Source organism: Penicillium hispanicum (assembly GCF_028827665.1).
Source record: "Penicillium hispanicum strain IBT 35686 chromosome Unknown utg000003l_segment0_segment0, whole genome shotgun sequence".
Taxonomy (NCBI): Eukaryota; Fungi; Ascomycota; class Eurotiomycetes; order Eurotiales; family Aspergillaceae; genus Penicillium; species Penicillium hispanicum.
Genome location: NW_026623195.1, coordinates 546,028 through 566,565, shown reverse-complemented (window position 1 = coordinate 566,565; position 20,538 = coordinate 546,028). Strand labels below are relative to the sequence as shown.

General features: G+C 54.1%; 6 protein-coding genes across 6 annotated transcripts; 4 read left to right on the top strand and 2 right to left on the bottom strand.

The window, feature by feature from the left end:
* Nucleotides 1-2,228: 2,228 nt before the first annotated feature.
* Nucleotides 2,229-3,045, top strand: xgeA (putative endoglucanase; the record flags this gene model as incomplete). Its single annotated transcript, XM_056941797.1, has 2 exons — nt 2,229-2,584; nt 2,649-3,045. 2 exons carry the CDS (start codon nt 2,229-2,231, stop codon nt 3,043-3,045), a joined length of 753 nt encoding a protein of 250 aa, XP_056801680.1.
* A 2,907-nt stretch (nt 3,046-5,952) lies between these two features.
* Nucleotides 5,953-7,269, top strand: N7459_002611 (cyclin family protein; the record flags this gene model as incomplete). Its single annotated transcript, XM_056941796.1, has 1 exon — nt 5,953-7,269. One exon carries the CDS (start codon nt 5,953-5,955, stop codon nt 7,267-7,269), a length of 1,317 nt encoding a protein of 438 aa, XP_056801679.1.
* Nucleotides 7,270-8,375: 1,106 nt separating this feature from the next.
* On the top strand, nt 8,376-11,420 carry N7459_002610 (uncharacterized protein; the record flags this gene model as incomplete). Its single annotated transcript, XM_056941795.1, has 1 exon — nt 8,376-11,420. One exon carries the CDS (start codon nt 8,376-8,378, stop codon nt 11,418-11,420), a length of 3,045 nt encoding a protein of 1,014 aa, XP_056801678.1.
* A 352-nt stretch (nt 11,421-11,772) lies between these two features.
* Nucleotides 11,773-12,606, bottom strand: N7459_002609 (amidohydrolase family protein; the record flags this gene model as incomplete). Its single annotated transcript, XM_056941794.1, has 1 exon — nt 11,773-12,606. One exon carries the CDS (start codon nt 12,604-12,606, stop codon nt 11,773-11,775), a length of 834 nt encoding a protein of 277 aa, XP_056801677.1.
* Nucleotides 12,607-13,206: 600 nt separating this feature from the next.
* On the bottom strand, nt 13,207-14,537 carry N7459_002608 (uncharacterized protein; the record flags this gene model as incomplete). The annotated part of the gene is made up of 6 exons (XM_056941793.1): nt 13,207-13,529; nt 13,586-13,653; nt 13,710-14,089; nt 14,150-14,226; nt 14,280-14,316; nt 14,376-14,537. The coding sequence occupies 6 exons, from the start codon at nt 14,535-14,537 to the stop codon at nt 13,207-13,209; spliced, it is 1,047 nt and encodes a 348-aa protein (XP_056801676.1).
* Nucleotides 14,538-15,586: 1,049 nt separating this feature from the next.
* On the top strand, nt 15,587-20,238 carry N7459_002607 (uncharacterized protein; the record flags this gene model as incomplete). The annotated part of the gene is made up of 10 exons (XM_056941792.1): nt 15,587-15,757; nt 15,830-15,962; nt 16,133-16,256; nt 16,308-16,762; nt 16,818-17,105; nt 17,673-17,813; nt 18,446-18,514; nt 18,582-19,777; nt 19,833-19,937; nt 19,990-20,238. The coding sequence occupies 10 exons, from the start codon at nt 15,587-15,589 to the stop codon at nt 20,236-20,238; spliced, it is 2,931 nt and encodes a 976-aa protein (XP_056801675.1).
* Between the last annotated feature and the right edge of the window lie 300 nt (nt 20,239-20,538).

Genomic DNA, 20,538 nt, shown 5'->3' with positions numbered 1-20,538 from the left:
CCCTATTCGCGGGATCTATATATTTGCTGCAAGTTGTTACTTTGATCCCAATGCGTTGGTTGTGATATTACGATCTTTAGCGTCCGCTTCAGCTTTCATACTCCCTGGTTATGACCTGTGTCCTCTCCAGTAGTTACACATTTGTCAAGAGGACTAATCTAGATTAGGTGTAAGAGATAATCGACCTACGGGGTTCCCTAAAGCTTTTACAATTTTTTTGTCTGGCCAAGGTTCAAACCCCTTTCGCAACAGCTACTCCTTACTGTGTAGCTACCCATATAGATATATGTGGAGGTAAATGCGTTGTATTATCTGGCTCTACACAGTCCACTCCTTGATGCCGACATTCCTTATACCTGAAGCCTTTAATTGGTCTGTGGTCAGCTAGGTTTTGGCCATTGTTGTGCTGATTATCATCTGAACGTACCAGAAAGAAGAGGATTACATTCATCCAAGAGAGCAGAGAGAAATCTACCTATATAGCTGGGCCATGCAAACCTAAACGTTTTTGATACTCCAAATTCCCGGACCTGCGCGTTTTGTTTGGCTGGCAATACCGTTTGTGATTCGGTATGTTTCTGTGATAATTCTAAAACGGAGTGGTTATTGACATAAACACAGATCCTACGTGGTGTTGCCGAGGACACAGTTGACCTGATGAAGTCAATTCGGTTCCTGGACGTGTTCTGGGACGTTCCTAGCTCTTTCGACAGCTTTTCGGCGGAGATTCTGAACTGGAGCGCTTGGCCTGATGGTTTCTGGCCCCGAATGGTTTCGGCTATCAAAGAATTATGCGGGGCCTTCGCATCTCTGATCACTTTTCATCACTCGACCCATGGATTCCCAGCATCTCGAGTTCGGGTTCCTCTGGTAAGGATTCCTTTATCGTTCCTCAGCAGTTCGACAGTGATTCGCTAACGGTTCTTAGGCTACCTAGTGCCAGTACCAACAGTTCCTGACTGGACGGATCGCCCTTTTGAATCCTCTTCTAGGGCCTGGTTCCCGATCCACTCGTCTGGAGGTCGCCGACTACGAGTCATCGATTCGGCACCGAATCACTCCGCGGATAATGGTTTTGTGCCCTGGATGACTGCTAAGGTCATTTATTCATTTCCAGGGGGTGATTATGGAGATCCCAGAAGATGATGAAGATGCAGCTGTATTTCGGGCGGAGGTTCATGAGTTTCTATACTCCCTAGTTATAACTCCCATCTCTTCTCTAGTCGCTAACTAGTCACTGAGAGTAACGATCTAGATTAGACATAGGGGATAACCTACCTACCTTTAGGGGCCCAGGAGGTTTTACAGCAGGTAACAGGCAGAAGCATTGAAACCACTTTCGTAACAGCTAACTCCTCGTTATGTAGCTACCCATGTAGAGATATGTGTAGGTAATTGTGTAACTAGATGTATCTGTGACTCTTTGAACAATGATTAATTGAGATAGGGCACTGAATACTGAGTATCAACATACTAATCCTAGAGTTCACGTTCACCGTCGCAGCCAGGTGCTCAGCCAATGGCCCCCGGCTTCCAAGGATAGTTCTCCCGAATATACATTCCGACCTAGTCCGCATCCGCCATTGTCGCTGGTCATCACCCTCTACAAAACGGGCCTCGCTCCGTCCAACGTCCTTTCAAGCATCCTTCAACAAATCTCGGCCGGTTTCTCGGATAGGCAGCGCCGCCGTTTGACCGTATTCTCGATGCAGTAGTCTCCGCCCCGCAGACCCGCCGCCGGCGTCTCAGATTAGCTATCGACAACCGGAGATCGTCCGCAAACTGCATAGGCTGGACCCAACTCAATTTAGCCCTCTGCAGACTAAATCCCCAGTCGTGGAAAAATGCATCCTCGACGACCAGGGGTGTGTCGACCGAGACTCGGGTCATGTCTGTCTCGTGGGCTGCTGCGATGACGGGGAAGGGTCGAAGCGAAGTCTGCAGAGCCCGGTATGCAGGTCGTCTTGCGTTGTTGTTCACATGGATGCTGGATATACACATTAGACCCCGGTGGAGCCTTGCAGATGACATTATGAGACAGGACTGTAATCCGTGCTCTATATGGAACCTCCCACCCACGACTTCCTGGAGATGACCATCCAGACGGAACGGCGTGCTGGGGATATAAACTACCAAGCAGCCCTGATACGCATTGCCAGAACTCAACCCACCGACTGCATTCGACCCTCGTTCCCTCCTTCGTAGTCCTTGATCTCGATATACCCACCATGAAGTCCTTCATTGCGCCCGTTTCCCTCCTTTCCCTTGCCCTGGCTGGCCTGGGCAACGCCGCCACCATCCCGACCAAGTCGCTGACGCGCCGCACCGACTTCTGCGAGCAGTATGCATCCGCCACGACGGGCAGCTACATCCTCTACAACGACCTCTGGGGGCAGAGCTACGACGAGTCCGGCAAGCAGTGCACAGGCGTCGACTCGCTGAGCGGCAGCACCATCGCCTGGCACACCTCGTTCGACTGGTCCGGCGCCTCGACCCAGGTCAAGAGTTTCGCCAATGCCGCCCTGCAGTTCACCGCGCGGACCTTGAGCAGTATCAGCAGCATCAACACCGCCTGGAAGTGGAGGTGAGTAGACCGCGACGCAGCAATGAACTCGTCTGACCCCCTGCTAACCCGCCCTCGGCCACAGCTACTCCACCACCAACATCGTCGCCGACGTCTCCTACGACATGTTCCTGAGCTCCAGCGCCGACGGCGCCAACGAGTACGAGATCATGGTCTGGCTCGCGGCGCTGGGCGGCGCCGGCCCCATCTCCTCCACCGGCTCGGCTGTCGCGACCACCACCATCGCCGGCGTCCCCTTCAAGCTGTACTCGGGCCCGAATGGCGCCACCACCGTGTATAGCTTCGTCGCGGAGTCGACCACCACCGACTTCTCTGGCGACCTGCTCGACTTCTTCACGTATCTGATCGACCATGAGGGCCTGAGCTCGAACTTGTATCTGGTGGATGTGCAGGCCGGTACGGAGCCGTTCACTGGCGATGCTGAGCTGACGGTGTCCTCGTACTCGGTCACTGTTGCGTAAATGGCCTCTGAGGTTGATGGTGTCTGCAGAGCAGTGGTAAAGCGTCCACGGAGGGAGTTGTCTCTCGTCTGTACTGTGCATAGTTCTTGTTTGTATCGGAAATAATCTGGAATCTATTCCTTGCCTCTTGCTCAGACTTGAAACCGCCAGACCTCTAGCTATAGTTAGCGCTAGCAGTTGAGTGAGTACTTCCCATCCACAAGGATATCGTGCAACCAGCAAGCACAGCCTACTTGCATCATGGCAACCTCCATATGTACCTCCGACGCACGTACATACATGGCTGGTGTTTCAACCCTCCCAGATAGCCAGTGGCCCATCCTCACTAACCGCTCATCTGAGACCGCACGCTCTGAAACCGAACCGAGCGCCATACGCCCACGCTGAAACAAACCCGCGTTTCACCCGCGCTGTCGTTCGTCATCCGTCGCGCCCCTGGTGCATCTGTCCAACGGCCGTGATCATCACGGCGGGCCATATACCCCGTCGCACCAGCCGAGCCAGAACCAGGCTGGCAGCGCGAGACGCCGTCTCCAAGGGCAGGGCGCGATATCCATTCAACATGAAACCCGACCCCTAGGATGGGACACGGAATGCTGTACGCCAGTTGGAATGGACGCCTGGCGAACCGGACTCGAGCGATCGAGCGCGTATAGGGTTCTAAGAAAAGACACGGAGCGCAACGCAACGGCGTGCTATCAATAGAACCAGCGTCGCGTGGCAGCGGCGTTCGCGGTATATTTAGCAACAGGATCCCTGGGCCACGAGGATATACGCGCTCTGCTGTCCGTTCTGGTGGAGGGGATCGACCTCGTCGGTCGGGTGTGGAGAGTTGTAAGCGCTGGCGGGGAGCGTGGAGGACGGGCGCTTATATACAGTTGAAGGCGTCCGCGACCGCAGGGAATGCCAAATATAGCCACGGCCCCCGGTCGGGGCTTTTTTTTAGAGCAGTGGTCTTCTGCATGGTCGGAACATTGCATGCAGCGCTGGACGTGCAGCGCGCGTCCTTGGGCGTGTCGGAGTTGGATGGTTTTCTTGTATGGAAGGATGCGGGCTGGGAGGTGATGGATCGAATTGCACATACGCCATATAGCCCAGGACCAGGAAGAATCAAGGAACGGGACATTGGCATTTGACAGGGCTCATGCGAGGAAGCAGACTATTGGCGTTGAATCCGTGGGTTCACCACGGGGGAGAATATCCCCATCGTCCAGCGCCATCCCATCGTCATCCCCTGCTGACGAGTCCGATCGCATGGCCCCTCGAACACGCTCGTGGCGCGCCGTGTGACAGGGGCATTTGGCATGATGCAGGAGTGCGAGGAATCCGCCGAGGCGATAGCCCGTCTCGACTGGGTGTCTACGGTCGGAAAGTGGCAGTCGGGGAGACGATGTGATTGGGCTCTCGCGGCGCCAAATTGAAACGCGGTTTGCCACATTGTGAGGATTGTTGTGCGAGGCTATAGGTCATCTTTTTTGGCTATGGCTTTTGTGCTGTACGACGCTAGTTGGGGGATTTGACTTCAGCCAAGTACCGAGGAGGCAGTGAGCCCCCTGATTCGTGCAGGAGGGATGCCCGATGATGGAGATGCCCGGTGATGGGCGAGGAGAGATGAACCTAGTGTAAGTAGATACTCCAGAGCGAACTCTTGGTCATTCCTCCGGACGTGTCAGAGGGGGGGAATCCGCACTGGTATCTCCCTTGCCCCCCGTGTCTTGGGGAATCGCGCGAACGGGGTGAGACGGTCGCGGGTTTCATGGTTTCGTGAATGATCCAAAGTCTATCGATGAGAGGCTGGTGAAGGCTGGAGGCCTTCAGGAGTCCGTCAGGGGAGGCCAGTGATAGGTGGACGAGCGTTCAGGAACATCTCCACTGCGGACCCGTTGATCTCCTGGCGTCCGGTGGAGGCCGTGTCAAGTGTGCTGCGATCGCCGCAGTGGGAGTGCTGAGTGTAAGTTCCAGGCGCTTGGAGAGCGTGGGAGAAGGAGGCGGGGAGGGAGAAGGTATGAGAGAAATGGCGCGTCGACGCGCAGGCGGAGTATGGAGAGGCGAATGCCTCAAGGGATGGAAGTATAGCAGATAGGAAGATGGATCTGGCAATCAGTCTCGACACTCGCTGCATCAACATTCTCCAGAGGCAAATCAGCAATGCGCCAGCTCCACCTCGTCTCAGGACTCCGCGCGCCAAAGAGTTAGAGCATCTCAGATCCAACTATGCAGCCCTGGTCTCCTTCTGACTGGCCCTCGTCCTTGCAGCTCGTCCTCTCGCCCTGGGCGCATGCCGGATATATCTACTGGCTGCCCACTCGCAGATTCTTCACGAGATTCATCCACATGCCCATCGTCGTCATTTCTGTTTCCCTTTCCCGTTCCCTCTCTTTAATATCGTCTCGGTCGCTCTCTCTCCCAATTCACTGCAAAAGACATTTGTGAATCCGCAGCCAATAATTAGGCCCGCAATTGCACATCGTCGCTGTGTCTCCCAGAAAAATCTCCGCTTCGGCAGGTCTCAGTTGTCTGGAGAAGTGCCAGTTAGGGCTAGACGATAACCGGGTTGACACGACAACCTTGGCTATCCTTACAGCAACATTCCTTTGCTCCAACTACTTGACTACTTGACTACTTGACACCCGTCCTGCCGGCCAGGAATCCGTGTCTGCATTTTGGATTTTGCGCAGTCATTTTTGCTGGTTTTTGTCCCGCTTTGTCTGCCCTTCACCTTCATCTTCACCTCCATCTCTTACAAAGCTCATTGTCGCCGCGTTTCTATCTGAGCACAAACCTGGAGTCCCGATTCGAGACATTCACCCGTCGGATTTGGTATTTAGCTGCATCCATTCCCTCCCCGATCGAGCAGTGTGAGGGTGCCTCGTTCACCTCCCATCTCCGGCCATGAGCTCCTCCACCATGTCAGCTACTCAACCTCTCAATCGAGCTGCCCTCGACGAGTTTGTCACTCATCGCGTCTCGCGGGAGATGGTCAGCTATCTGGCCCAGCAGGCCTCGCAGGTCATTCGCTGCGAAGCCCATGTGACCAACAGCGTCAGCCATCACGGTCAACCCACGCCGCCCTCGACGCCTCCCATGGACCCCGTCGACACCCTGCCGCCGCTGCCGTCTACTGAAGCCTTCATCGCATCCCTCGTCGCCCGGTCGCAGGTGCAGGTGCCCACCCTGATGAGTTCTCTCGTGTACCTAGGCCGCCTGCGTGCTCGCCTGCCCCCGGTCGCCAAGGGCATGCGCTGCACCGTTCACCGGATCTTCCTGGCCTCCCTGATCCTCGCCGCGAAGAACCTGAATGACTCCAGTCCCAAGAACAAGCACTGGGCCAGATACACTGCCGTGAAAGGGTACGAAGGCTTTGGCTTTTCCTTGCCCGAGGTCAACTTGATGGAACGTCAGCTGCTGTTCCTGTTGGATTGGGATACCCGCGTGACCGAGGAGGACCTCTTGACCTACCTGGAGCCTTTTTTAGCTCCTATTCGTCAACGCCTCGCCATCCAGCAGCGTGAACGGCAAGTCGTGGAAGAGCAGCAGCGCAAGCAACAGCAACAACAGCAACAACACCGGGAATGGTATGTGTCTGTCGATTCGATTGGCGTTACAGCTACTCATTCTCCTAGGCGACGACTTCACGCTTCAGCGGATCTGCTGGCCAGCCGCCTTCGTCGTCAGAAGCTTGAGGCCCGAGGTGATAACCGCCGGGTGGTCGACACCTCTCTCCGCCGTCTTCCCAGCCATGTCTCCTGCCCCAGCATCCACAACGCACACAATTCCCCCCAATTCGCTGCGGAGCACGATCGCTACAATCCTTACCCCCGCCGCACCTCACCACATCGCCCGGGTCGGTCCATCTCGCCTCCATCCATTCGCGATGTACCCGGCCTATCTCACGCCGAGACCTTCAACTCCCTCTGCTCCCGCTCGTCCAGCGTTGCACCCAGCTCCCGTGGCACCCCTGCCAGCATCAGTACCTGCTCCTCCCACGGGAACGACGATGTAATGGTCACCGACCCCAGCACCAGCCCGTCAGTCTCATCTCTGACATACAGCTATGTGAACGTCGGTCCCATGGATGTTAAGCAGTCATTCGAGCCCGTCCGTCAACCGAGCAAGAAGATGAAGGCCAACACCTACGCCCACAGCGGTGGCCTCGTAGCCCGCTTCCTGGCCTCGGCCACTGGGTCCTACATGGGCGGCCGCATCGGTCGGCCTCACGCGTGAATCGAGCCGGTCTCGACCACCCCGTGGCTGGCGCGCCGACCTAATACCAATGACATCGCACCATCCCTTGGAACTGCGATGTCGTTGTGATTTCATTTTTGGTTTTCGTTCTGTCCTACCATTTCCTATGGGTTTTGGCTATTGCTCCCACCCCTTACACCCATTTATTACGGCTTCTTGGAAAAAAGCATTCCCCCGTTGATACGTATCTTTTTCCGACAATACCCTTCGTTTCTGCCAATTACTCCCGAGTTCTCCCCAATCTCACTCTCCTCCCAGCACCATGTCGAACCATCTAGACATGTCCTTTTTTGTTTCTTTCCCATTACACTCCTTACAGCATTTGGGCTCAAGCGCGGCATTGGAGTTTCGTGTTGGGCTTTGGTGTGCTTCTTGTTCCTTACTCTCTTGGTCGTTGGTTTCTGGGTTTTCCGTTATGTCGGCTCTTGCCTGTGAATCCAGGGTGGAATGTGATGTGATATTCCTTGGACACCTCGCGATGTACCTTCTGGATGTACTTATGTTCTTTTTATGGTCCCGGCGTTGGGACTCGATAATACTACGTGATCAATCTAGGATCGCGATTCATACCTCCATGTCATCCAGTAACTCCGCACGTAGTCATCGCCGAGTGACTCCCCCATGAGTCAGGCACCAACCATGGCGCCAATCCGCTTCGGGACTGAACCGCGGCGCTGTGGATCCGGAGCCCCGCGCTATTGCCAAAATGGGCAGATCTGGTCGATCGCACTCGGATATTCGAGATTACATAATCTCCATGTAGCCTCAATCCGGTTGGATCTCCAAATCCAAATCCATTTCATCACTGTCAAGTTGTCAAATCCACGGGCCAACAAAGTTCCTGAAGGTCCTATTTCCTTTGTTCCTCGCTTAGGCTACACAATTACTAACGCACTCTCCACGGCTATTTCCACTGAGTCAGAGCGAGTGACCTCACGCGGAGAGCTCCACTCCGTGTTTGAAGCCATGTTGCCTACGGCCTTCAATTCCCTATTTAAAAGACCACGACTTGTCTGTCTCTTTCCTTCTTTCCCTTATCCACTATTCATCAAACACTATTAACAGATCCACTTGAACCAATAACCATGCCCCCTTTCTGTGGCTGCTGTTTCTTCAGCCACAACGTATCTCAGTATCTGCCACAGGTATCCCTCAAGGCCCATGCGACCATTCTATCGTCCGCGGCACGCACAGCCCTCACCCAGACATTTGTCAATCCATCAGATCACATCCTCCACGAGGTCTCCTACCAGTTCCCTCTCTACGATGGCGTCAGTGTCGTTGGCTTCCAGTGCCGCGTGGGAAGCCGTCTTCTTCACAGCAAGGTGAAGTCCAAAGAGCAAGCCAACGCTGACTACAAACATGCCGTGGCCAATAACCAGACAGCGGCCATCCTGGATCATTCCAGCACCCAAGGTGACGTCTTCCTCACCCGGCTCGGCAACGTGCCGGCCAACGAGACCATCACCGTCGAAATCACCTTCGTCGGCGAGCTCAAACAGGACTCGCAGATGGATGGGATCCGCTACACGCTGCCCAATACCATCGCCCCCCGTTATCAAAATGTGATGCATACCTCCCCTGACCCTTCCCTTCTCTCTGGATTTTCAGCCAGTCAGCAGGGAATCTCAATCACTGTCGACGTGCAGATGGAAAAGACCTCGAAGATCCGCCAAATCCATTCCCCGAGTCATTCAGTGACCGTGTCCCTCGGACAAACCTCTTCAACACCAGAGACCGAACCTTCATTCGACCCCTCCCGGGCGTCGGCCACTCTCCACCTCGCCCGAGAGGTCCAGGCCGTACTGGAACGGGATTTCGTCCTCGTCGTCAAAGCAGACGGACTGGACATCCCCCGTGCCCTGCTTGAGTCACATCCGACCATCCCTGGACAACAGGCGTTGATGGCAACGCTGGTCCCCAAGTTCAACCTACTACCCGCCAGGCCGGAAATCATCTTCGTGATTGACCGCAGTGGCAGCATGCAACGTAAAATCTCAACACTCAAGACGGCTTTGGGTGTCTTCTTCAAGTCCTTGCCCGTCGGCATCTGCTTCAACATCTGCTCATTTGGATTTTCCTATGAGCTTCTATGGCCGAGCAGCAGAGTCTACGACGCGTCGAGCTTGAAAGATGCGCTGGCCTTCGTTGAGACCATCAGGGCGAACATGGGCGGCACAGAGCTCCAGCCGGCCGTCGAAGGGGCTGTGGAAAGTCGTCTGAAGGAGAGAGACCTGGAAGTCCTCATACTCACGGATGGACAGATTGCTGACCAGCAAAATCTGTTTGCAGTTATCCGCAGCACGGCCGCCGATAACTCCGCGCGCTTCTTCTCTCTTGGAATTGGAGACGCGGCATCCCACTCTCTGATTGAGGGCATCGCGCGAGCAGGGAATGGTATCTCGCAGTCGGTCTTGCAGTACGAAGATCTGGACCGGAAAGTGGTTAGGATGCTCAAGGGCGCCTTGACTCCGCATATCTACGACTGCAAGCTTCAGGTGGAGTACGAGCCCAAGGAAGACGATGACTTTGAAGTCTTGAGCGAGGCCGAACTCTCGACCCAAGCGTCCTCGACAGAGACCGAGACGGAAACTGTAAAGTCAGAGAAACCGACCACCCAGCTGATCTCATTCTTTGAGGAGAACTTCCAAGAGTCCGACTCGCAGTTGGGTATCCCACTGGACATGCATGAACCATCCCTGCCGACATTCCCGGCACCCAAGTTCCTCCAAGCCCCATACAAAATGCCCCCTCTGTACTCATTCCTCAGAACAACTGTCTACCTCCTCATCGACCCCTCCGCCTCCGATAAAACCCCCCAGTCTCTCAAGTTCAGCGCCTCGTCCAGCCAGGGACCCCTGGGCCTGCGCATCCCCATCACCAACGTCGGAACCGGCGAAACCGTCCACCAACTCGCGTCGCGCAAGGCAGTCGTCGAGCTCGAAGAGGAACACGGCTGGCTGCAGAACGCATTCGATGACAGCGGCAATGCCTTTTGGCAGCTCCACCCGGACACAAAAGAGAAGCTCGTGGCGCGCGAGTGCCAGAGTCTCGGGGTGAAGTACCAGGTCACGGGCAAATACTGCTCGTTCGTCGCGCTGGAGGGCGCCGACTCGTTATCGACCAAGCCTTCCAAGGCTAGAGTACTCTATCCACAGGCCAACGCCTGGGAGACCACTCCACTGGGGCCAGACCCTTACCCGGAAAATCTCGTCGGGCTCTGCATCGATGTCGACGCTTCGCCGCCGCCCTATCAAGCCCACAAGGGGTCGAGGGCTGTACGTCGAGTCAGCCACGCATCCGCGGCTCCGAGTCGTGCGATGTCCACGGCTAAACCTGGCGGCTTGTTCGGTTCCGCTCGGGGTAACGCAACGCTGTACATCCCCCCAGGTGCGCGTCCAGTTGGGTGGTCTCCGTCTTCCAGGAGTGGTGCCATATCGCCTACTCCTCCTCCGCCCATGTTAGGTGGCTCTCGCGGAGCTCGCGCGCAACTACCGTCCCCGAGACGGTGGGTTGGTAATGCGGACTCTGTCCAGCCCACCAGCGGAGGATCACTATTTGGCAGTGCTGCTCCCGCCCATCCTGGCCAGCAATCCCTCTTCGATGCAGTAAGCGCGACTGGCAACTCCAGTGCGACACCCCCCAACCCCGCACCGGCATTCACAGCATCAAATCTGTTTGCGGGAGCAGCTACTACCTCGAAGAGATCGCGAAAGGCCCATATCGCGAGCGCACTCCAAGTGACCCCGGCCCCGGCCAAGACGTACCCATCAACGGTGCATGCCTTGGTGGACATGCAGGTCTTTGCGGGTAACTGGGAATGGACCGAGGAGCTATTCGACACGCTTGGGTGCGACATGCTCGAAGTGGCAGACAAGGTAGCCAAGCTCCTCCCAGACGTCGGCGACAATGGCTCCCTGCAGTTACGCGAGGCAAACGTCGTTGCCACGCTGCTGGTGATGGGATTCTTGGAACGCAAGCATGCCGAGCAGAAAGGTGTTTGGGAGCTTGTGTATGGTAAGGCTGACGAATGGGTGCGTTCCATGCTCGCGCAGATGGGGAGTCTGGGCCAGTCGATTGGTGCGCGCAAGGCTGCGATTATGGCCCTGGTTGGTTTACGATATTGCTGATTTGGAGATTCGTTTTCAACGGAAAAAGCAGGAAATCGAACGAAATGAACGAATGAAGAATGCGTAGCTTGACGAGTAGGTGTCAAGGTTGCTAATGACAAATTGCTATCAAATATTCAAATTAAATTGAGCAAATGTTCGGATTTTATTCAACTCTTTCTTCTATTAGTAGCCATATCAGCGTAGTGCTATGCCAGCAGATGGGGGAGCCAGGAAGGCAGAATGAATCTACTCGCATATTAAGGATTGATACTTGATTTATTCCTTCGATAGCAATAGAAGTACGGCCACATCTCACAACGCACTCGCTGACAGAAAATACAATCTTCAAATGCCACCAATTGGTTCAATGCTAAGTACTCGAACGCAGCTTGGAAAGCAGCCGCTCCGCATTCTCCAGCAACACCTGCTTCTGCGTCTCGGAGCTAAAATATTTCACCAGACCACTATCAAGCCGTCGCGCCAACGACTGCGCGAGCGGTGCCTTGGTGTATGGATAGTCACTCCCATACAGCAACCGGGAAGTGTCGACCAGACGAAGCATCCCGTGAATCTGATCCGGAAACGGCACGCCCGCGAGGTCAAAGTAGAAGCGCGTTTGCAGCAATGCCTTCACCTCGTCTTCCGGCATCGGCTTCCCGCCTGCGACGAGGATGGATGAGAACTCGGCGATGCGCGCTAGGATGGGCGGGAGCGCTGCTCCGCAGTGGCAGATCAGGAATGTCACCCCGGGACATCGTTGCACGGTGTCTGACGTCAACAGGCTGGTGACGGCTCGCGTGGTGTCGAACATGAATTCCATGAGCGGGTTGGGAACGCCGGGCATCGGCGTGGCGATTTCCGCCGATGCTCCGGTTGCGGTCTGGAGATAGCAGCTGGTCGGATGGAAAAAGACACACGCATTGCGCTGGCTGAGTTTATCGAAGACTCGACGGAACCGCTCGTCGCCCGGGTAGATGCCGTGGGAGTTGGTGAGGATCTGGAATCCCACGGCTCCCAGGTGGTCCAGGGCGTAGTCGATCTCGACCAGCGACCCCTCGACGTTCGGTAGAGGAAGAGACGCGAAGAAATCAAAGTACTCCGTGTGCTCGGCACATATCTTCGACATATCCTCGTTGACTTGGCGCGTCAGAGCCCGGCCCCCTTGGTTATTTCCCGGCGTCAGGTGTGTGCCGGGCGACGACATGCTGAGAATGGATCTTTTAATGTTGAGGCTCTTCATCAGTTCGATGTGACCTGCGGGCGACCATTCCTGGAATCGTGAGCTAGTGAAAAGCCGCTAATCCCTGCTGTTCATCTCACAGGTATAGCTGGCATTCCATCTGGGTGGCCTCTCCCCACGAGGTCATTCTGGAGACAGTATTCCCGGTAGGCAGGCGGCACGCAATGCGTATGCACATCGATTCGTTCCATCTCGGGCTGCAGCTGAGCATGAGCGAGCCTGGTAGATTCAGGGATCATTAACAAGTGCGAGCCCCCTAGATCATTTGCGCTTGAAGGATCGTCGCCTAGACCGCCTCCTGCGGGGAGAGATATGAATGCATAGTTCCCGCACCCCGAACCACCGAGTCCGCAACACGCGGCGGCGGAGCTTGAAGATTAGTTGCAAGGCAACTGGTCAGAATACCAGTCAGATTCCACGGTTGAGCGCTGCAGTCCTCTGCACGGGCGTGCGCGTGTTGTGCAACTGTTTCGGGTTGGCGGATCAGTCAACCTGACAATGCGGGTTCTCTGATTGATCACAAAGCCACGCGGAATCAAGTCAAGCACAACAGTAAAGCGCGGATCATGCCTCATAGACTCGCGAAACACCGTCCAGCGATATTTCTTCTGTGTGTCTATCGGAATCCGCCTCGCGAGACAAGCTCTGGTTCAGTGGCCACTTGCCCCCTTCCACACTATCCCCGAGACGTGAAAAGCCTGTACTGGCTTTGGTATCCCGGGGCGTAGTGATATATTGATGGCGCGGTAGTTGCTTCGAAGATGAAGTCGTGAGGAGTCTCCGAGGGATCATCTTGGAAATGAGCGGCCAAATGGACGGGAGACAGGCTGCAATGATGATGATACCGCCCTCGAGAATGGTCCAGATTCCTAGATTGACAGAGGTCCCTATATCCTGTTAGAGGGACCGATAAGACTCAGGTACCGGTGGATGGCAAACATACATGTCGGATCTGTCATGGCACTTTCCTGGAAGAAGATAGTCATGCGCAGAATACTTGCCACAGTGCCCCTGGAGACAGGGTTAGATTCACACCATCAATGTGTTTCCATGGAGTCAATACGTACAGACTTCCGAGTAGAAAAACTCCAGTCAGTGCTACCTTGTGCCCGACTTGAGTGTGCAGCTTCCACACAAAAGGCATGGGCATGATTAAGAGCAGGACATCGGTTAGAATGTTCGGCGGGGACACGTAGCGATAGAAGGCTTCTTGGTTAAAGCAAGAACCTCCAGGAATGGTCTTGTCCCATGTGAAGGCGACTGGCGAGCACTGGAAAACCGCAGCGAAAAAGACACCGATTCCGTGTCCAAGTACGATCGCGCCGACGATATAGGCAAAGATTCGGAACTTGGGGATGCTGAAAATGCGAACGTAGAAGAAGAGAATCGAGATCTTGGCCGGCGTCACGGTGAAGGGGAAATCGAGGATCTCGTTGACGTAGAGGCCCTGGAAACAGACAGAATCAGCCAATGACACTCACGCTATAGGATGCAAGATGCAACGGACCTTTTCCAGAACCACCAGCTTTTCTGGCGTTCGTTCGACATATTCGAGGTGATGACCTATTCCGCCCAGTTTGACCACTACGTTCAGTCAGTACTTCGACCTGCACAGTTGCGATGTGATAATGGCGTACAGATAATATAGAGAGCCGATTGCCCTAAACTGGCCAGCTATTTCTTGATTAGAAGCTGCAAGACCACTTGGCAAAAGGCCCTTGAGATGTTCTTACCAGCGCTGGTATAATCAAGTAGTCATCGACCCCGTATCTCAGTCGCTGCATGTATCGCGTGTAGAAGCGAGCCGCGACCACCAAGATCTGGACAACTGCAATGGCAACTGACACACCGATCAGCTGCTGGCCGCAATATGGGACGGTACTGCTGTCGCTCATTTTTCTGCTGTCCGGTGGTCTCTGGGGAAGGTGGATGATTCGGGAAGGGAAGGGGGCTTTGAAGCATTCGCCGTCGCTGTTGTACCAGTTGATAAAGACGAACGGATCACCCCACTGTGTCCCATGGATCGAACCATGGGGGCAGAAGAGGGAATATCTGAGAAGCAAAATATGAATTAGGATGAGTTAGGAAATAAAAATGCAAATGTAACCCGCTCTAGGTGATCGGGGAGGCCGGGTGGGTCCATCTGAGATCTGGTTATGTGGGATGATCGAGATCCTGGAGGATGTGCTCCTTTTTTCAGTCTTGTTAGTGTTGTGTTTTTCCAGCTGTCCTCCTCGCATGCACGCTACAGGTGAGAAGTTGAGCGAGCAATTGTCCGCAGCCGATAGGGTTCTGTTAGAGCGCCACCTCCTAAGTCTCCTCTGGCGTCCCACTGGTCGCTCCAAGCGAGCACCAGCACCGGCTTGCCCGAACGATATGTATCGCCATCCCTTGGCAATGTGGAGCACGCAACTAATCGGATTCAATTGTGTCTTGTCGTCATTTCCGAGGAAAACCGGCATCTCGAGTCACAGCTGATGGGCTATATCTCCAGCCTCAATCATCCTATAGCGATACTAGCCCCTTCTATTTGCCCGGTTCAGTCGCAGAAGGTGCAAGTTGCTTGCCATCATGATATGGCGACGAGCTGATAGTTTGGATCGGTTAGATCGCACGAGCGCATGCTCCCACGTAATTGGACTGTGATGGATGTGCCTGCGGGCTAAATGGCCCCCGTTCGCAGTCCTGAACCGTGGTTGAGAATTTCGACTATATAGAGAACTAATCAGAAAGCTCCTAGCCATGCGCTGCTTATACTGTAAGAGGCAATACCTACTATAAAATTCGATTCCGATGTGGGGGCTAACACGCCGGAAATCCCGCTCCTGTTTCCGCATGCAGAAATTAGTGCGTGCCAACGTAATATGTTCTAATCACAGAGTCGCGTTCACATTATTATTGTAAACCCTGAGTTACGTCTCTCGTCGATCGAAGCATATTCACAATGGCACAGGACAAGGAGCTTTCGCTTCCCACGCAGATCGCCGCGTTGGCTGGCGGTTTGCACGGACAGGCCCTCGACGAGAAAACGCGCCTTGAAGCATTATCGGCCACCAGGGGCTTGTTGGCGGCACTAGAGTCGCCAGTTGAAAGGGTGCTTCAGGATGTGGTCATGGTACGTCCTATACCATTCGAGGAGCATTCAGCTTGCCTCTTTCCTGCTTCAGAACTGGAACTGAGTTGGTAGAATGGCCCGATACTCATGGCTATTCGCATGGGTGTCCAGCTAGAGATCTTCGCTCAGGTGAGCCAGAGCCCAGAGCAAGGCGTGACGCCCCAAAAAATTGCGGAGAAAACAGGAGCTAGCCCAATCCTTGTTGGTGAGTCTCAGGCACCGTTGTCGGAACTGGCCCAAGCGTGCGAGGGAGATGTCTTGACTCGCACTGGAGACGCAGATTGATTGTCACTTTCCAAAAGCTTGATGATCCAAGCCTGCGGCATATCAAGGGAGCTCAGTGCTAACCCAACCCTTTCACTTTTCCTTCTGTAGACCAGATTATCCGACTGCTTTCTGCCACGGGATATGTCAATCAAATTGATGCCCAGACGTTTAAACCCTCTACTCTGACCATGGTCATGGCAGATCCGACCATGGAAGCAACGACGCGAGCCTGGTAATGTCAATAATAGATCATTTCCAGAATGCTTAAACTGACAAGCAGCAGTTTTGAGATTGGAAACCTGTGCACCTCCAAGGCCCCGGAATTCTTTCGCAGGAATAACAACCAGTTTCCGGCATCTGCAAAAGACACGCCATTCCAATTGGGCTTCAACACTGACCTCAGCTACTTTGAGTGGCTCGGCCAGAATCCAGAATTGGCCAAGGATTTCCAGCAGTGGATGACGATGAAGCAGAAGGTGACTCCTAACTGGGTCGACTGGTTTGATATCCAACAGCACATCATCGACGGCTTCAAGGGCGAGTTTTCAGACAATGTCCTTCTTGTCGATATAGGGGGTGGTGAAGGCCATTATACGCGAAACTTCAAGGAGAAGTTTCCCACGGCTCCGGGTCGACTGATTCTCCAGGACTTGCCACAGGTTATCTCGGCGATTGAGAGCCCTCCCCCCGGCGTTGAGCTGACGACTCACGATTTCTTTACTCCCCAGCCTGTCAAGGGTAGGGAGTTCCTCAATCTTTATGGAGGAATATTGAGCTGATCGTGCTCGTACAGGCGCCCGAACATATTTCATGCACTGGATCCTGCACGACTGGTCGGATGAACACTGCCGATCCATTCTGTCGCACATCGTGGACGTGATGGAGCCTGGATACTCCAGATTGATCATTCACGAGACCATCCTCCCAGATACCGATTGTGATCTGCCTTCTGCTTGCATGAGTATCATGATGATGGTCCAAGTCGCCGCTTTCGAGCGTTCGGAGAAGCAGTGGCGCGATTTGCTTGAATCAGTAGGATTGAGGAAGCTCACATTTTACCAGCCTCCTGCAGCTGGCGAGGGTATTATTGAAGCCATTAAATAATCTCATCAAACCGCTGTTGAGCTCGATGAATCTTCCTTCCGTGTGACGGGATCTAGATACGGGATTAGTATGAATCATTCTGAAAAGCACACTCCACGTTCTGTAATCACCTCAGAAGATTCAATAGAGCAAAGTCGAGATGGCCAGCTTAGCTAAATCGACAATGGGAGGAGAGATGAAAAAGAGAGATTGGTGAGGCTCAGCAGTTCAGTCTCTGCTCTCCACCGCCTCACGTCTCAGTCTCGCCGCGTGATGGACGCGGTGACCCTTTGCTCCACACTCAATCCACTCATCTTCGTGCATCAGGTGAAATATGCTTTGAGGGCCAACCACGGACTCTGATCGACACTTTGAAGTGGCTTGGGTCGGCGACGCAGGCGTTGGCAAGGTGCAGCCAGTCGAGAGCTTGCAAGTTGAGTATTATCCCTGCTGACAGGACTTTTTCTTTGCAGAGCAGCTTGTCCAACAACATCTCGGGCATCTTTTCGCATCTTTTCAGAAAAACTACAAGCCAGCACTCAGTTACAATGCTGAATCGCTACAGTTTACCACGGTTTAGTCGTGGGTATTGGCCGCAAAAGAACACCCGGGATAGTGACTGGATATGTGAACGATAGCGATGCTGGTATCATCATGTTCGACCTGACGCGGAAGGCAACGCTTCAAAGCATCATGCAGCAGCGTGGTATGTCACCTTCGCCTAGTTCTGGAGTCAACTCTCTTATTCCAGCAGAGGAGCTCACATTTATCCACCAGTCCCCAATCCCGGCCTGGTGCAGCAATACCACGAGGAAATAGAAAATGCGGAAACCATGCCACTCCCTGATGAAGATGATATCGATCTTCGATCCTCTCAAACGTGTTTTCGACCGCGTAATATACGCCGAAGATGGCACGCGAATAGAAACCAGCAAACCAGACAAAGCACAGGCGGAATAAAGTCCGCTGGCGGACGCCGTCGCAAAGCTTCATCCCTCCTCATCGGCACGCGTTGACCACTCAGTGAGGTGCATTGCCAGTCCTGATAAGCGGGGTTGGAGTATCGCGTCCGCTCCTTGGATGGTTGGGCTCGCCCTTCCCTGTCATGCACACCAAATCAGCCTGTTTGGAGAGAGATGATTCGATGGATGGCTATCACTCTTGTCACATCCCCACATACAACCCTGTGGTCACTCGCGATAACGGCCGTGGTCACCCGCATCTCCGCACGCTAAAGCGCAGAGAACACTTAAAGTGATGGCCGGGGATGAACGAGTGGAGAGTTGAGCCCTCTGAACGGCTTCCTTTCAAAAGCGAGTTGGACGTCTATGGATTCAGTCATGGTGAACGAGCATTATGAACAGGACGAGACCTTCTGGGCTCCGGGCACGGTCGCGCTAGAAGATAGTAAGGTCTTTCGCAAAGGATGACAGTGGACTGTGTTGCCTAACACGGAGATCTGTGATGTGTATAGTCGACCGCACGCGCGACCAGCTCGTCCTGTTTCCCACGCCCACGGCCGATCCTAATGATCCGCTCAACTGGTCCACCGCGCGCAAGGCCCTCAACTTCAGCCTCGTGAGTTTCTTCGTCCTGTGGACCTTTGTACAGCTCGACATCGGCTTTACCGCATGGGGACCAATGGAAACAGAGCTTGGTTTCTCGGTGGACATTCTGAATGCCGGGGCTGCGGTCAATTATGGTGGCCTTGCGATCGGATGTTTCTTCTTTATCCCTCTCGTGCACAAATATGGCCGGCGTCCTGTCTATATCTTCAGCTCTGCCCTTCAGTTTGCCTCGTGCGTGTGGCAAGCCAAGGTATACACCGTCGGTGGCTTCATCGGCAGCAATCTGATATCCGGGCTGGGAGGTGCGATTAGCGAGATCGTCGTGCAGATCACTGTGGCTGACATGTTCTTTGTCCATCAACACGCGACTATGAACGGATGGTTCATGATCTTTCAATCTGCCGGGGCATTCCTTGGGCCCGTCGCGTCGGGCTATATTGTGGACTCCCAGGGCTGGCGGTGGATGTGGTGGTGGTGTGTTATCTTCTTCGGGGTGACTTTGATCTGTGTCATCTTCCTCTTCGAGGAATCCAAATTTGTCCCCGTGGTGGACGGCCAGGGAATAGCCTCCCCGTCTCAGACAAGCCTAATGGGCCCTGAGGACACTCGCGACAAGAAGACCCCTGGTCGGAGTACGGTGACCGCCGATGTAGTGGCTACTCGAGTGGCTACGAACCCTGATATCAAGCCAAAGACCTATCGACAGCGCATGGCGTTGGTCACGGTCACCGACGAGTCTCTCTGGCCACATTTCTGGAATCCAATCGTGACTCTCTCTACTTACCCTGCTGTTGCATATGCTGCTATTACCTACGGATCGACTCTGGCCTGGTTTGCCATCATGACCTCGCTCCAAGCCTCGTACATGCTTCTGCCTCCCTACAACTTCGGTGCGATTGGCGTTGGCCTGATGAATCTCGCACCCTTTGTCGGCGCAGTGATTGGATTCCCATGCGGTGGATACCTCAGCGACAAACATATTCTGTGGTTGTCAAAGAAGAACGGGGGTGTCTATGAGCCGGAGATGCGCCTTTGGCTCGCACTTCCCATTGCCATTCTTGGCCCTGGGTCGATCTTAATGTTTGGGCTCGGACTAGCCTACGTCAGTCGATGCTCCAATTTTGGAATTCTCATCTATATATACTAATGTCCTTCAGGAGGTACACTGGTCCCTTCTCGCTGTTGGGTTTGGCGTGTTTGGGTTTACCCTGGCATCTATCAGCGGCATCTCGCTCTCTTATCTGATGGATTGCTACCAAGACGTGTGTAGGAAATCTCTCCTTGGCAGACTCAATCGCTAATTAGTGGGAACAGGTAATCGGCGACGCTTTGGTGGGGGTGATATTCGTGCGAAACATCATCTCCGTCATTGTCCTCTTTGTGCTTACGCCCTGGGTGGATGGTATGGGTTTGCGGAACCTACATATTCTCGCAGCAGTCCTTGCCTTTGCCCTGTATATGATTCCTGTGCCGCTCTTAGTATGGGGGAAGAAGGCGAGAATTGCCACGGCGGCGAGCTATAGGAAGATGGCTGCGAAGCAAGTCAGTCATCGCACTGTATAAGCCCGAGCAGTATACCCGGTCTATCCACGATACTACTCTGAGGTTGCCCTAATACGCTGCTTAGTTCGGTACGGTGAGACAGTCTAAGTATCGTCGAATCCCTTGCAAAGGAGTAGAGTGCACACTAATATTCAACTTGGGCCAGGGCTCCAGGTATATCTATCTAGTTAGTGCCACCTACACCCGCCATGTCTATCATAGTCACAGGTGTGTCCATCTAGTAACGTCTTTTGAACGGCGTTACTCAGTAACCAATAAAACTTGACAGCCCGACGACGCGGATTCTGCTCGCTAAACCCG